General features: G+C 44.2%; 1 protein-coding gene across 4 annotated transcripts; it reads right to left on the bottom strand.

The window, feature by feature from the left end:
• Positions 1–2,454: 2,454 nt before the first annotated feature.
• Positions 2,455–13,375, bottom strand: LOC131104375 (signal transducer and activator of transcription 1-like). Of its 4 annotated transcripts, none has more exons than XM_058051470.2 (23): positions 13,279–13,375; positions 12,879–13,012; positions 11,317–11,449; positions 11,144–11,239; positions 10,983–11,066; positions 10,829–10,912; positions 8,807–8,958; positions 8,616–8,747; positions 8,447–8,539; positions 8,306–8,365; positions 8,207–8,227; positions 7,360–7,450; positions 7,209–7,250; positions 5,647–5,736; positions 5,486–5,584; positions 5,240–5,375; positions 5,110–5,165; positions 4,935–5,032; positions 4,714–4,853; positions 3,181–3,369; positions 3,023–3,104; positions 2,855–2,951; positions 2,455–2,790 (listed from the first exon to the last, which is right to left on the bottom strand). In XM_058051470.2, exons 2-23 carry the CDS (start codon positions 13,007–13,009, stop codon positions 2,761–2,763), a joined length of 2,136 nt encoding a protein of 711 aa, XP_057907453.2. In that variant the 5' UTR covers positions 13,010–13,012; positions 13,279–13,375; the 3' UTR covers positions 2,455–2,760. The 4 variants fall into 4 exon arrangements, with proteins under 4 accessions (XP_057907453.2, XP_078652992.1, XP_078652993.1 ...); XM_078796866.1 differs by having other exon boundaries at positions 13,259–13,340; XM_078796867.1 differs by lacking the exon at positions 13,279–13,375 and adding an exon at positions 13,173–13,193.
• Positions 13,376–13,767: the final 392 nt, after the last annotated feature.

Raw genomic sequence — 13,767 nt, 5'->3', positions numbered from 1 at the left:
TGCAAGATATCACAAAGGTTTGATTGCAGTTGTTGCCGTTAACAGTGGGCCAAGCACTTAGTAGCTTTAGGGGGCATCCCTATTTCATCGTTGGCTTTTCTCTCTCGTTTTGTTGTCATTGACTTTTTAAGTGTGACGAACAGGGCAAAAAATAAGACGTCTTTATATTTACACATACCCTTTCCCAACGTTGCAGCTATAAAAGCAGCGGAGGATGCCTTTAAAAAAACAGCTGACATCAGCATGAAACACACACACACACACATTCCTGTGTGTGTGTGTGTGTTCTCTGCATCCCACCATTGTCCCACCGCAATGTAGTTTGCACACAATGTCAACACAAGCGGACACACACGTGTAGAACATGCATTGCCCACGTAGACACACACACACACGCAGCATCCAAATCTATAGTGTGTGTGTGTGTGCGTGTGTGTGGTAGACGGAGGGCAGTTAGTTTCTGGGAATTGTGCTGCTGCCACGGTGAGGAGATGCTGGGAGCAGCAGGAGGGTGGAGTGTGGTCATTGTTTCTTCCATGGAGAAAGATTAGAGCGCCTTTCAACACACACACACACACTTGACCTATATGCAAACACACACACATCTTAATGAGGGCAGACATGCTGAAAGCAGACTTGATGATGACTGAAACCGACAAGGGCTGGTGTACAAAGTGCAGTCTAGGGGCCATTTCTGGACATTTTCTTTTAAAATCGGATACAATAACCCCCCCCCCCCCCACCCACCCACCCCAGCCAACGTTTGTTCCGCCAAAGCTCTGCAGACTCATTTACCATCAGAGAGGAAGAAAGCGGGATGGAGCAGAATGGCTCCATCCATCCTCCAGAGAGGACACTTCCTGTCTGACATCATCGCCGGCCAGGACAATTCCTGGCGTTCACATGAAGGGCGCAGACTGGGTAGATGTGCTTGAAGTAGGGAAGCACTTCCTGGCGACAGAGGTGACTGTGAATGACTCCATAGATCACCAGAAAGTCCACTTCCTGTATTGTGGCGCCGATAACCGCTGGAACAAACGCTTTCTACCACAGGTGGGGCATGTCTGCCGCGACTAACACGAGGCATCACAACGGTGTATGACAAAGTTGGAAAGTCGGCATTGAAGGACAAATACTGGGAGGGGGGGGGTTGGGGTAGAGACTCATTTTGTTTGCTAAAAAGAACTGAAAAAGTGATTACACAATTTTTAGTTGCAATTCCATGTTGCCGCCAACAGGGGGCAGCAATGGACACATTTAGATCGTCCTTGTACGTGGTCCGCCTTAGCTTTTTTTTTTTTTTAAATACAATTGATCTCATGAGTGAAATTAATATCCAAACTAGACACCAACGAGTAGTAATTTAAAATATCATTTACTACATTTCGCTGAATTGACTTTTTTCCATTTTAAATTGATATTGTACACGTTTTTATACAATTAATAAGACCCTACAGCACCCCACTTTACTCTACTTTTTGTTAAATACGTGCTTTTTATAATTAACTTATACCTGCTTGTATTTATTTTTCTTTCTTTGTATTACTTTTTCACAGCTACATAATTTTTTATTATTATTAATGAAACTGGACTTCTCTTCAGCTCCTGAGTAAATGAAACTCGAGTTTTTGTCAACTTGTGAGTCAGTGGAATTTGAGTCTTCGGCGAGTACCTTCGAGTCAGTGAAAGCCGCGTCTTCGTCAAGCCATCAGTCAGTGAAACTTGAGTATTTGTGAGCTCATAAATCAGTAAAACTCAGCTCACTCAGTGAGCCTTGGTCCAGCACCTGTGAGTAAACAAAACTTGAGTCTTTAACCCGTGAGGAAATGAAACTCAAGTATTGGTCTCAAGTATTGTTGTGAAACCTGAGTCCTGTTTGAGTACCCGTGGGTCAGTGAAACCTGAGTCCTGTTTGAGTACCTGTGGGTCAGTGAAACCTGAGTCCTGTTTGAGTACCTGTGAGTCAGTGAAACCCAAGTCCTGTTTGAGTACCCGTGAGTCAGTGAAACCCAAACCTGAGTGTTTGTGTCGTACCTGTGGGCAACGTTCCCCCTAAGCTGCACGATTGTGCTAGATCAGTGTTTTTCAACCTTTTTTGAGCCACGGCACGTTTTTTTACACTGGAAAACATCACTAAGTCTATAGGAGGAACGAGCTAGGTGTTGCCACACGGACCGATATTACATTGATCTGCCAGTCTGTACACCACAGACACTCGACAGTAGCCATGTTTACACTTTTCCGGAAACAATGGTATACATGGAAAGGAATATTCCAATCTCTTGTCTACATGCGTCGCTATAATCAACCAGAATAGTCAATGGGGCATGCCCAGTAAAGCATAAACACTGGATTGGCACTATTCTTTCGGAATGAGGCGTATACAAAAGTTAAAGCAAAAGTTTGAGCAAATAAACCAAATGCAATTGGAATATTTGGGTCCATGTATATGTGGATATTGACATAATATTTGCAAATGATGATTAATAAATGTTAATTATTAAAAAGTGATATTGGATAATTCCTCACGGCACACCTGACAATTTCTCAAGGCACACTAGTGTGCCGCGGCACAGTGGTTGAAAATCACTGTGCTAGATTTTTGAAAATGGACTTTATTTGGACTAAAGTAAAACACATATAAACAAGATTCAGATAGTTTGGAGTCCACGACTTGCTTTGTCTGACGTTGCCAATGAAGCCAGCTCCACACGCCTTGCTGACTGTAAAACAGAGTGGAAGTCGGACTACCTCACGTTGTCAGTCCTGACCCTGACAGTCGACATTCATCTGTGGGAGAAGAAAGAAAAGATCGTATCGGTTGGCTGTCGTACTTATGGCTGCCGTCACTCACCGCATCATGGACGTCTGTGAGAGAGACAAACTGCTCCAAACTCTCCAAGACGTCAGGCGGCATCAGCATCAGCTTGTCCTGCAGGTGGGACGGATGTCTGCGGGATCACGACACAAAGCCCATCAACTGGCAAGGTCAGCTTAGCAAAGACTCCAAGGACTGGCTTACACTACTGAGACGGAAATAATCATCTTCTGGATGTAGCCGCCCGTCCGCCCGCCTGCTTTCTCCACCTCCATGGGCTCTGGAGCTGGTTGCCATGGAGACACCAACTTACAAACCCTTCCACGCACCCCCACAGTAAAAGGCGAGCGTGTGTGTCTTACGCTCAATGTTCTGGGTGTAGTACTTTCCAAAGGCTTCGTCTTTTTGGATGTGCGGGTAGAGGAAGTGGAGCGGTTCATCGGGAATGTTGTCCGCGGCCATCCACTTGTAGGTGCGGATGGTGTCGGCCAGCGAGACCGCACACAGATCCTTCTTGGTGTACGGCGTCACTGAGTGGAATTTGGGAGTGTCTGGTGGGGAAGTCACATGACCAATCATGGACATTTTGTCTAAATCAGTCGTCCAAACTGAACGTGCAGAAATGGACAGATATATGCAATACTACTACTATACATAATATATACAATACTTTATAGGCCAAGTTGTAGTAAGAGCCAAAAGGTAAGACAAGAACCGAATCGTTTTTTCCCCTAAGGAACATATGGCACCATTTTCACAAATGATGGGCTTTACCAGAAAATAAGCTTGTCAGCTTCTGATAAAAAGCGGATGGTTCACCAACGGTAGTGATGGGAAACTCAATTCCTTTTATTTATTTTAGTTTATGAGTCACTCACTTTACCTGTACCCGTGAGTCAGTGAAACCGAGTCTTGGCTGACTACCTGTGAGTATTCGTTCAATAGCCGTGATTCAGTGAAACTTGAGCCTTTGCCGAGTAGTCGCACGTCAGTTAAACTCCCAGTTTTGGGTGAGTACCCATGAGCCAGTGAAAAACTCAAGCCTGTGTCAAGTACCCATGAGTCTGTGAAAATCCAGTCTTGGATGAGTACTTGTGAATTAGTGAAACATACGTTTTTGTCAAGTACTTACTTTACTCAAAGTATCTGTGAAACCGAAACTCGAGTATTCATTGAGTGTCTGAGTCAGTGAAACTCGAGTCTTCGAGCACCCGTGCGTCAGTGAACCGTGAGTCTTATTTTAGTACCCATGAGTCAGCCAACCTTGTTTTTCCTTCAAGTACCCGTGAGTCAGTCAACCTCCAGTCTTCTTCAAGTACCCATGAGTCGGTGAACCCCATGTCTCATCGAGTACCCATGAGTCAGTCAACCTCAAGTCTTCTTCACGTACCCGTGAGTCAGTGAACCTCATGTCTTCATCGAGTGCCCGTGAGTCAGTCAACCTCGAGTCTTCTTCGAGTACCCGTGCATCAGTGAACCTTGAGTCTTATTCGAGTACCCATGAGTCAGTCAACCTTGAGTCTTCTTCTAGTACCCGTGAGGCAGTGAACCTCATGTCTTTGAAGAGTACCTGTGAGTCAGTCAACCTCGAGTCTTCTTCAAGTACCCGTGAGTCAGTGAACCTCATGTCTTCGAGTACCCATGAGTCAGTCAACCTTGAGTCTTCTTCGAGTACCCGTGCGTCAGTGAACCTTGAGTCTTATTCTACTACCTGTGAGTCAGTCAACCTCGAGTCTTCTTCTCCATGAGTCAGTGAACCTCATGTCTTTGTCGAGTACCGGCGTGTCTGTGAAACTCCCCAGCGAGTCAGCGAAACTCGAGTCTTTGCCGAGTAGCCGTGAGTCAGTAAAGCCATCCATGCTTCTAATGTGATCTAAATGAGGTCTGGTGCTCACGGTTCATGTCATGTTCGATCCATGTGAAGGAGATGGCTCCTTCTTTGCAGCTCTCACTGAACCTGAGTAAAAAGGTCCCAGGACATTTGTCCCTCAGCAGATCCTCTGCACGTTCCAGACTGATGAAACCCATGATGACGCTGCACACACACACACACGTGGAGTAGAATCGCTCACTTTGAAAGCCAAAATGCTTGGGATTGTGACGAAATTGAACTCACCCATCATTCCAGAGGGCAAGCAGGTGTTTCTCAATCAGGTCCAGGATGGCGTCAATCCACATCCAGAAGGAAATGACTTTCTTGTTGACGCGTTGTGGCTAAACACAACCAGGAGTTGTTTTAAGTGCAAACAATTGTATTTCTAAGGTGCTGCGTGGTTATTTCTGTTTGACACCTCGTAGAACTTGTTCCAGGGAATGCGCTCATCCGGGTTCCTCTCAGCTTCGGGTCCTGCAGAGGGTCACAGATCCTTTTCATCAACACAAGAAGACCTTGGAAGATGATCAGACTCTCAGCATGCTGACCCAGCAGCTTGTCAGCCAGCGTGCCAAGCTGCTCCTCACTCAAGCCTTGCGTGGTGACGGAGGAGAACTGCCAGCTGAGAACCTTGGAGAGCTGAGACCACTGTGCTTCCGGAGGAGACTGAAAGAACTGCAGGTCCTGTGGAGGGAAATCGGGCAGTGGATGAAACATTGTCATTCTTAGATGCTACCAAAGTACTGTTTGCTGGAGACACTGCTCGGCTTCGGCCTGGATGAGTTTGTGATCACCTTGGGCTCACTGGTCAGCATATTGTACCACAGGACGGAGGCCCAGGCGCTAGACATCTGGTCCACGTGAGAGATCACCACCACCGGCAGAGACGCCGCCTGGGACACAGACAATTATCTCATCAACCACAGACTCGGCCGTCCTTCACACTGCGTCTCACCTTCAATTGGATGTTGATTCCGGGCTGGCCGAGCTGCAGCGCCGACTCGAAGCTCAGCAAGTGGAGCTCCTTTGTGACCAACAGCGGTGCCTAAGCACAAACACACATTCCTGGTTGTGGATGCTAACAGGACCTGACTAATGGAGGAACATCGGTGCATTTCTGCCAATACTTTATTGTATCTTTTCGCTGAAGAAATGACACTTTGATCTAAAGTGAACTTTTCTATTAAGGTAGATGCGGCCTTTATTAATATAACGTCGGTCTCTGATGTTTTTCTCTCTGTGACAACTTTCTTCTGAAATAATCTTTGTCGTTTCTGTTTGTAATATTTTGACTTTATTCCCATAATGAATTTTTTTCCCCAACATAATTGACAACCAAAATGACAACTTTGTTTTCTTTCTCATCATGTTACAGCTTTTAAATCAAATTGATTTTCTCTTTAATATTTCAACTCTATGCTACTAAAAAGACATGACTTTTCCCATAAAATGAAGACTTTTTCTTGTTAGGGTAACATTCAATTTTCATATATTATCACAAAACTGTTTAAACTGTAATTATGACTTCAATTCCATAATGACCTTTTTCCCAACATAACTTTTTTTGTTTGGTCTGTTTCTAATCATATTATGACTTAAAAACATTAAATTATTTTTCTTTGAATTCTATCATACTAAAATTACTAGTTATTTTTCCTCATGGTGATATTCTCGCAACATTTTTTCGCTTAATGTTTTGACCTTATACTGGTAATAAAAACAAGGGTGTAATAAACAGCCCTACTTCTGCTTCTTTCAGCCATGTTGTTTTCAACTATTTTATTTATACTATATTTACATTGAACTGTTTTTACAACTAGAAATAGTTGTTGTTTTCAACTACTGTATTCAAATTTTGTGTACATTTTCTTCTCATATGTTACCCCCCAAATTAAATATTCTTATGTTTGTTTCTTATAATATTACGACTATAAAAAAAAATTTCCTTTAATATTTCAATCACTAAAATGCTATCATTTCTCCTCATAATATTTTGTACTTTTGTGACATTTTCCCTTTTATTGTTTTAAAATTACTATACGTTTAGAATGTGCCACATGCTGCAAATGGCCCCCACACTGCACTTTGGCCAACAAGTTTCTTCAGTCTTGTTCCATGAAAAGATGTAAAATATTTACAGAAATGTGAGCCCCCCCCCCTAGTTCCTGTTTTGGGCTCTTATTTGGGTTTTGTTTCCTGTGTAGAATCATTCGCCGTCCCATGAACTCCATTCAAAAACAGCTTTGTTCAACTGACACAAGGATGTGTGACTACAAGGGACATTTTCATTTGTTTTGGGGGTTACGGGACCCCCAACAGGGTGGAATTATATTAAACGAGTGAAGTCCTCATCCCCCTCAAACTACAGATGTGTTTTGTTTTGCTTCTCAATACTCCGTGGCTGGAAAGCCATACCATACCAAAACCCATACCGATATGATCCAATCTCATTTTTATGCCAATATCGGACAACTCAAACAAGAATCTACAAAATAGGCAGAGAATGATCACTCTTACCTCACTGTTTCGACTTCCTGCTACTTTCTGCCAGTTTAATTTCTGAGTGTAAAACAAATAACACTTTCAGTAGTTCTCCTACAATGCATCATCATGAAGACATCATCAAACATGCTCGTGGAAATATGTCCATGACATACAGAATACCAACCAGATCTCTGAACTCTACTGCCATACTGCCGTTGGACTCCTCCGTGTTCATGACTTTGGTGTTGGTTCCCAGGATGTTGAACTTCCGGACCCTGAGAGAAAACTCGTATCTCTCATACACCTGGCTTAACATCCTGGAACTCTCAACTCCAGCCATACCTCGCTTTTTGATAGCAATTCATTCTAAAGGGCGTGTAAAACAACGGCTGTGCGGTGTGACGGTGTGACGGTGTGACGGTGTGACGGTGTGGCGAAGCTGCGTTGAGGTTCCTCCAAGTCAGCGGACATCTTATGGAGACACATATTTACGAATTTGGAAGTAATTCCAATGTGGAGCGTGACCTCATGGCTCGTGGGCCAATACCATTATCGGCATAAAGAAACTCAACCAATATGTCATTTTCATGTCAGCGTTGGCCAATAATTCAGGTAAATCCAATCCAAAAATATCATTATCAATATCATAACATTTTATAGCGGGAGGAGGGGTAGGGAGCACCACATGAATGCCACCTTTGTATTTTGCTACGACGACTTTGGTTTCTCATCGAAATGCTGGCACTCGCACCTTACTTTGGCCCTGTGGAGGGTTATTTTGCAGCACAGACTTGTGGTGCAACAGTGCTAGTTAGCAAAGACAGCGGATGACACCAACACGGTTGGAGTGTGGGATTCTCCATTTGGACGCTCCATTCCGCGGCGTGACAAACGGATGAGTTTGTTGGGGCCAATGTTTGGGCCGTGAGATCACAAAGACAGCGTGCAAAAAGCCAGACCTATTTTTGACAATAATTTGATGACAAAACGAGGTACAGCTCACTGTATGTGTAAATGCTTTGGAGACGTACCCTTTCCTGTCTGTCACGTCCCTGAGAAAAGCAAGATGGCGTATTAGCAACAACAAGTTCAAGTCACATGGTGGTTAAAAAGCAAGCGTGAGATCGTACTTGTCAATCACAGCCTTGACTTTGAGCTGGTAGTTCAACACAGGCAGCTTCACCAGGAACCTACGCTCGTAGCCAACAACGGGATGTTTGACGCTCACAAAGTTGAAATGCAAACAAAGCTCCAGTAGAGTCACTACTTACCGCAGCAGCACAGTGAATTTGTTACCGGTCTTCAGTACCAGCGGCCTTTGTAGGTTGGCGGTCATGCAGGGCTGCCTCTCCACAACCAAAGCGCTACACACACACACACACAATGGAACTGATGATGTATCAGCTGCAAGCAGCCATGAGAACAGACATCATTAAGTACTTGGTCAGGAGGTTCTTGAGGAGCTTTAGAGCTTGGGCATCTATCTCCTGGGTGTTGCTTTCAGAAGTGAACTTCTGCAGCTTCTTCAGATGCTGGAGAACCTGCTGAAGGGTCTCTGCTACCGCGGTGAACCTGCAAGAGGATTACGACTCTTAAGTATCCAGCAGATCAGAGGCTCCGGTAGTACCCACCAATCCTGCAGCTGATCCAGGCAAGTGACAGGCGGTCCACCGATGCAGGAAATCTGCTGCCGCCGCTTCCACTCCGGCAGCGCCGCTGAGATCAGGTCCTGCAGTAAAGCTTCAGTGACGCGTAGAACCTCAGTCAGGTGAAGCACCACGTCCTGGTGGGAAAAAGCACAACATTGGTCATCACCTGATTCAGCATCGGAGGTAATTACCATATTTGTTAGATGACAAGTCGCACTGTTTTTACAGAGTTTGGCTGGTGATGTGACTTGTGTGTCAAATATACTACAGTAAGTCATTTAATGTGTGCTACATTCAAAAGGGGTCGTGGATTTGTCGACACGAGTTGAGCTTGTGATGCAATTAGGCGCACAAACTCAAGACTTTTTGTTACAGAATACTTTCCAATACGCTTCTGCGTGCGTCTGGAAGTCCAAGTGTGAAATTCATACTGATATGATCCAGCAGTGTCGTTTAATTAGAACTCTATAATGACATAGAGCGTGGAGATTGTAGCTGCTCTGTCCGCCATTGAGAAAACAAAATGCAGTTTTAGTTTGCCATGTTTCTAAATGCCAGGATATTGTATGTGTCTTCTCAGGGAACATCCTGACATGTCTTAAACATGTCGTAAAGTTTTTATTGTATCCAAATGGATACAAATGGATAGTTTGTCTCCTTGCCCCCTCCCTTTGGCTTTGTCTTCTTCTCTTGTGAATTTAATGCTGTGAGGAGCAAGACCTCCAAGACCTCACGACATAAAATAACACCCCCATAGTTACCTTTGCATTGGTATTACCTAATATAGGAGACATAACAACAGAAGAGACATCGGAGGATCAAAGTTGAGTTAGCTTGCCGTGGCCGCAGCGCCTGTTGTGAGATCATTCAAATCTGCAATAAAGGACTGTTTTACATTAGTCACCAGTGCGGTACTACATGCCATCACTCCATCTTTGAATGAGTCCTCTCAATGCCTTATATTAGCGTTTTACTTCATGCTGGAAAATACTTCATTCTAGCAAAACGTGCTTGAATATGCATATTGTGGCAAGGGACAATTCTGATTGAAGTTTCATGATTCCTTATCGGTTTCCGTCTGAGCTTTTGGAACAGATTAATAACAAAAACTAAGGTTCCACTTAGCTTTGTGTTATGGATGACAAGTGTATTGTTATTATTATCATCATTATTACTATTATTAGTATCCTCACCATTATTAGTAGCAGCATTTCAATGGTTGCCTTTTATCCTGGCTGGAGGGTGGACGAGTGGTTAGTGTGGAGGCCACCCTAGGAGATCCTAATTGGCTTCCACCGTCGGCCATCTCTGTGTGGAGTTTGCATGTTCTCGTCATGCACCCGTGGGTTTTCTCCTGGTACTCCGGTTTCCTCCCACATTCCAAAAACATGCCAGGTTAATTGGCCACTCCAAATTGTATCGGGTTGGGGTTGGGGTTAGGGTTGTGGGTGGGAATGGTTGTTTGTCTATATGTGCCCTGTGATTGGCTGGCCACCAGTCCAGGGGGGACCCCGCCTCTCGCCCCAAGACAGCTGGGATAGGCTCCAGCATACACCCACCCGAGTGAGTTTAAGCGGTAGAAAATGAATGAATTACCTTTCATCTATACTTTTCTTGTTGTTGTATTTTTACAATGTGTTGTCATATCTATCAACCTTCCCGAAAAGTTCCCCATTTTTTGACATATTTTAACTTCCGTCTCCGGTGCTCTGGGAGCTTCTGTTTCATTGGCTTTCATTCAAAGGGTCAGGCCTTCAAAATAAACCACTGAAAGACCATAATTACTGCTCACTCTCTGGAGAAATGTCCCCTATTTTGAAATGAAGACACCTATTGTATGTTATAATCACTGAATTATTCCACCCAAAAAAAATGGCCATTAAAAGCCCAACATGAACTGACACTTCTTGAACTGCCATTTCTTCCCATAATGAATGTAGTTAAACCCCTGAACGGTACTTGTTACATTCACGGTGAGGCACCATTGTTGTGTTGTGGACCCACCTGTGGCGTGGTGTTCAGCTCCGAGCTCATCCTGCCGCTGTTCCTCCAGCTCTGTTCCAGGTATTTCATGTCTTGATCTGCCATCTGGGACACACATTGGACACATCAACAAAGTCAAAGCCCAAGTCGACCCACACAGACTCGAAAGTGTCACCTGAGCTCGGTCCCTCATGTCCTTCACTTTGCTGTCCAAGTCGTGTTTCTCCACCAGCATGGCTGAGATGCTGGTCTCACCTTCCTGCAGAATGACGTCTTCTTAGTGGATTTATAAAGCCAAGGTGGGTTTAGCTTGGTTTGAATCCATTGTACCGCTACCATTGCAGTGTTTGCACTGGCGAGGATCTGGCGCTCATCCTTCAGCTTTCTTGAGATGATCCTGGCCATGCTGGCTGGGTCTTCCTGGAATCTTTCCTGGAAAGACAGTCCCATGGACAGGGAGGTTAAAATGGCACGTTCCAAGTGGAGTACAACAGTCAGCTCCTTCTGACCTGAAGGTTCTTCTTGATCCTGCGCAAGTTATGCTGCTGCACGAAGTCCAAGTGGCTGCGTGGGTCGTCCATCTGAGCCAGGAGGTCATAGAAGCGAAGGGTGGCTAACGAATCTTCAACTGACACACAATCCCTGCGGATGCCATGGGTCAGGAGGTGACAAGTTACCCATTTTCCAATGTGCTTCAGTTTTTTTCAGTATTCCATTTTTTCCTTGGTGTGAAAATGGGGATTTATATGCCAGAGATAACATAATTGTCTAATCAACCACACAGGCCATAAACTTTTATCGTAAAGGAAAAGGCTCTTTCATACAGTGGGGGTGGTCACAAGGTAAAACACTATCTACAATCACAGTGCAAGCACAGGAATGACAGCACCACATGTAAAAGGTAAGTATACACACATAGCCCACCTCCTCTCATTGCCTTCAATGGGTTCCACACCCGGCCACAAAGTAAGATTCAATATTAGAATGGAATATTTTGGTATTATTTCCCAACCATAACCTTCTAAAAACATTTTTAAAGAGTCTTACAGCCCTGTAGACATGAATGAACACCCCTGGCATTACCTAATATCTCACACGTTGGCATTTGGAAAGTTTCATGGTGTTGTAGTTAGAGGCAGGGCCCTGGGGGCTCAAAGCAAGAAATTCATGGGGCCCCCTTGGCCGATAAACAAACCTTACGGCTCGCACAAACTGACGCAGACAGCTCTGAAAGTAGATAGGACCGCGTGGGGTCCCCCCCAAGGGGGTTTTCTACGTTGTGATCTGATAATTGCATGGTAAATGCCCATTGCTGTTGTTTCTGTGCAGTACATGTGTTAGGACTTGGGGCACCCACTCTCACAGGGGCCCCCTAAAAGCCAGGGCCCCAGGCAAATGTCTGGTTTGCCTGTTGGCACGCTGCGCCTCTGCTTGTAGTAGCATGAAACTAATGTGTGTCGATCGTTAAAACGCACCCGGCCTACCAGGAGAATAAGGACAAGTTGCAGGAAGGATCGGTGTTGGTAATTCTTCAGTGAGACGAGCACCAGACTTAATGGCCAAAACAACAGGATTTTATTGCAGGTTTCAATTTTCAGGCACAGTAATAAGAACACCAACATCATAATAACACAAGCTACTGTTGTGGCCTTAATCCAGCTAAAACGCGAAACTTGAGCCCCTGACATCACTTCCTGAAGACATATATTGCAACACACAAGAGTCTTATTTATGTCATACGACAGACAGACAGAATACTTTATTAATGTCATGGTCATGGTCTGTATTCACTGATTATATCTAGTATTTGGCTAGTACTAATGTAAAGGTGACTATAGTATGGGTGTTATTTAATGAGTAGAGGGCTTCCATAGTGTTCAAAATCATATAATCATATTTAGACGATGGTAAACACGTTTTCTTTGCCATAAACATAAAAATATTATACGTATAAATAAGGAATCCTACTTTGTGGAAATTCTCTCATCATGAATAGGCAATGAGGCGCAATAAACGAGGGACTAAAACTTGCATTATTTCTCTCGTGCTTTGTGTGAGCGTCATATCTCACCAGTCGATGCTCTCAATCCACTCGCCCAGGTGCTGTCTTACTTCCATGGGGAAGGAGTCGTCGTACAGGCGGTCGAGTTGGTCCAGGAACTCCGGGTCCTGCAGCGACTGAAGCTGGAGCCACTGCGTCATCTCCTGATGAAATGAACACAATTCGTGACTAATGGCGTGATTGTTACAGGGAACTCTCAAAATACGAGATGTATTAGCTTGTGTCATTGCGTAGGCAGAGAAGACCAAATGTTCGAACAAATCAAGCTACCAAGCCATGAGTATGTACAGGTGACAGTAATACCTCAACCTTACGAATGGCTTACTAGAGCAGCAACCTCGGAGAAGACATATTATTTGTTCAACATTGCCACAAATTCAGAATGTTACCGTTTATAAGTGAGAGACACCTTGTTTTGATCCGACAATCTTGTTCCTTCTTCCGATCACTCCAGATTCTTCTCTGCGACCAAGTACACCAATCACCACCCAGACTGTACAACAAAGTCCCGCCTACCTGCTTATGGCAGCCAATCGGCTCACCGAATGGCGGCTGTTTAGGCACGTTAAATGCTGGAAAAAAGGTTCAGGTATAACAGCGCAATTTGGAGCGTAAACGCTTGATTAACTTTGGTGTTTATTGTCTCGTGGTGATATGAATCTAATTTTATTTTTAAATAATTCAAATTTAAACAATAGCAATGAAATAACGGGAAGGAACATCACGTGACCAAGTGTTTTCCGAGAAAGCCGGAGAATCATCTGACGAAAAACCCAAGTAAACTTTAAAATGATGTAACTTGAAATACATATTGTCAGCATGTAAACATGTAAACAGAAAGAAGATAATATTGACAAGACGGAGACTTTCAACGAGCTCGTTCTATGCATTACAAATA

Source organism: Doryrhamphus excisus, linkage group LG15 (assembly GCF_037039965.1).
Source record: "Doryrhamphus excisus strain RoL-2023G ecotype Guam linkage group LG15, RoL_Dexc_Guam_v1.1, whole genome shotgun sequence".
Taxonomy (NCBI): Eukaryota; Metazoa; Chordata; class Actinopteri; order Syngnathiformes; family Syngnathidae; genus Doryrhamphus; species Doryrhamphus excisus.
Note: the sequence above shows the minus strand (reverse complement) of the source record. Positions and strands in the feature narration are given on the sequence as shown.

Excerpts from the sequence above, each read along its gene's own strand:
- LOC131104375 (XM_058051470.2), bottom strand. The coding sequence starts at position 13,009 with ATGACGCAGTGGCTCCAGCTTCAGTCGCTGCAGGACCCGGAGTTCCTG. Across the intron at positions 8,228-8,305 it reads GTCAAGGCTGTGATTGACAA|GGACGTGACAGACAGGAAAG; the intron begins GTACGATCTCAC and ends TGCTTTTCTCAG. Across the intron at positions 7,251-7,359 it reads CAGTAGAGTTCAGAGATCTG|AAATTAAACTGGCAGAAAGT; the intron begins GTTGGTATTCTG and ends TTTTACACTCAG.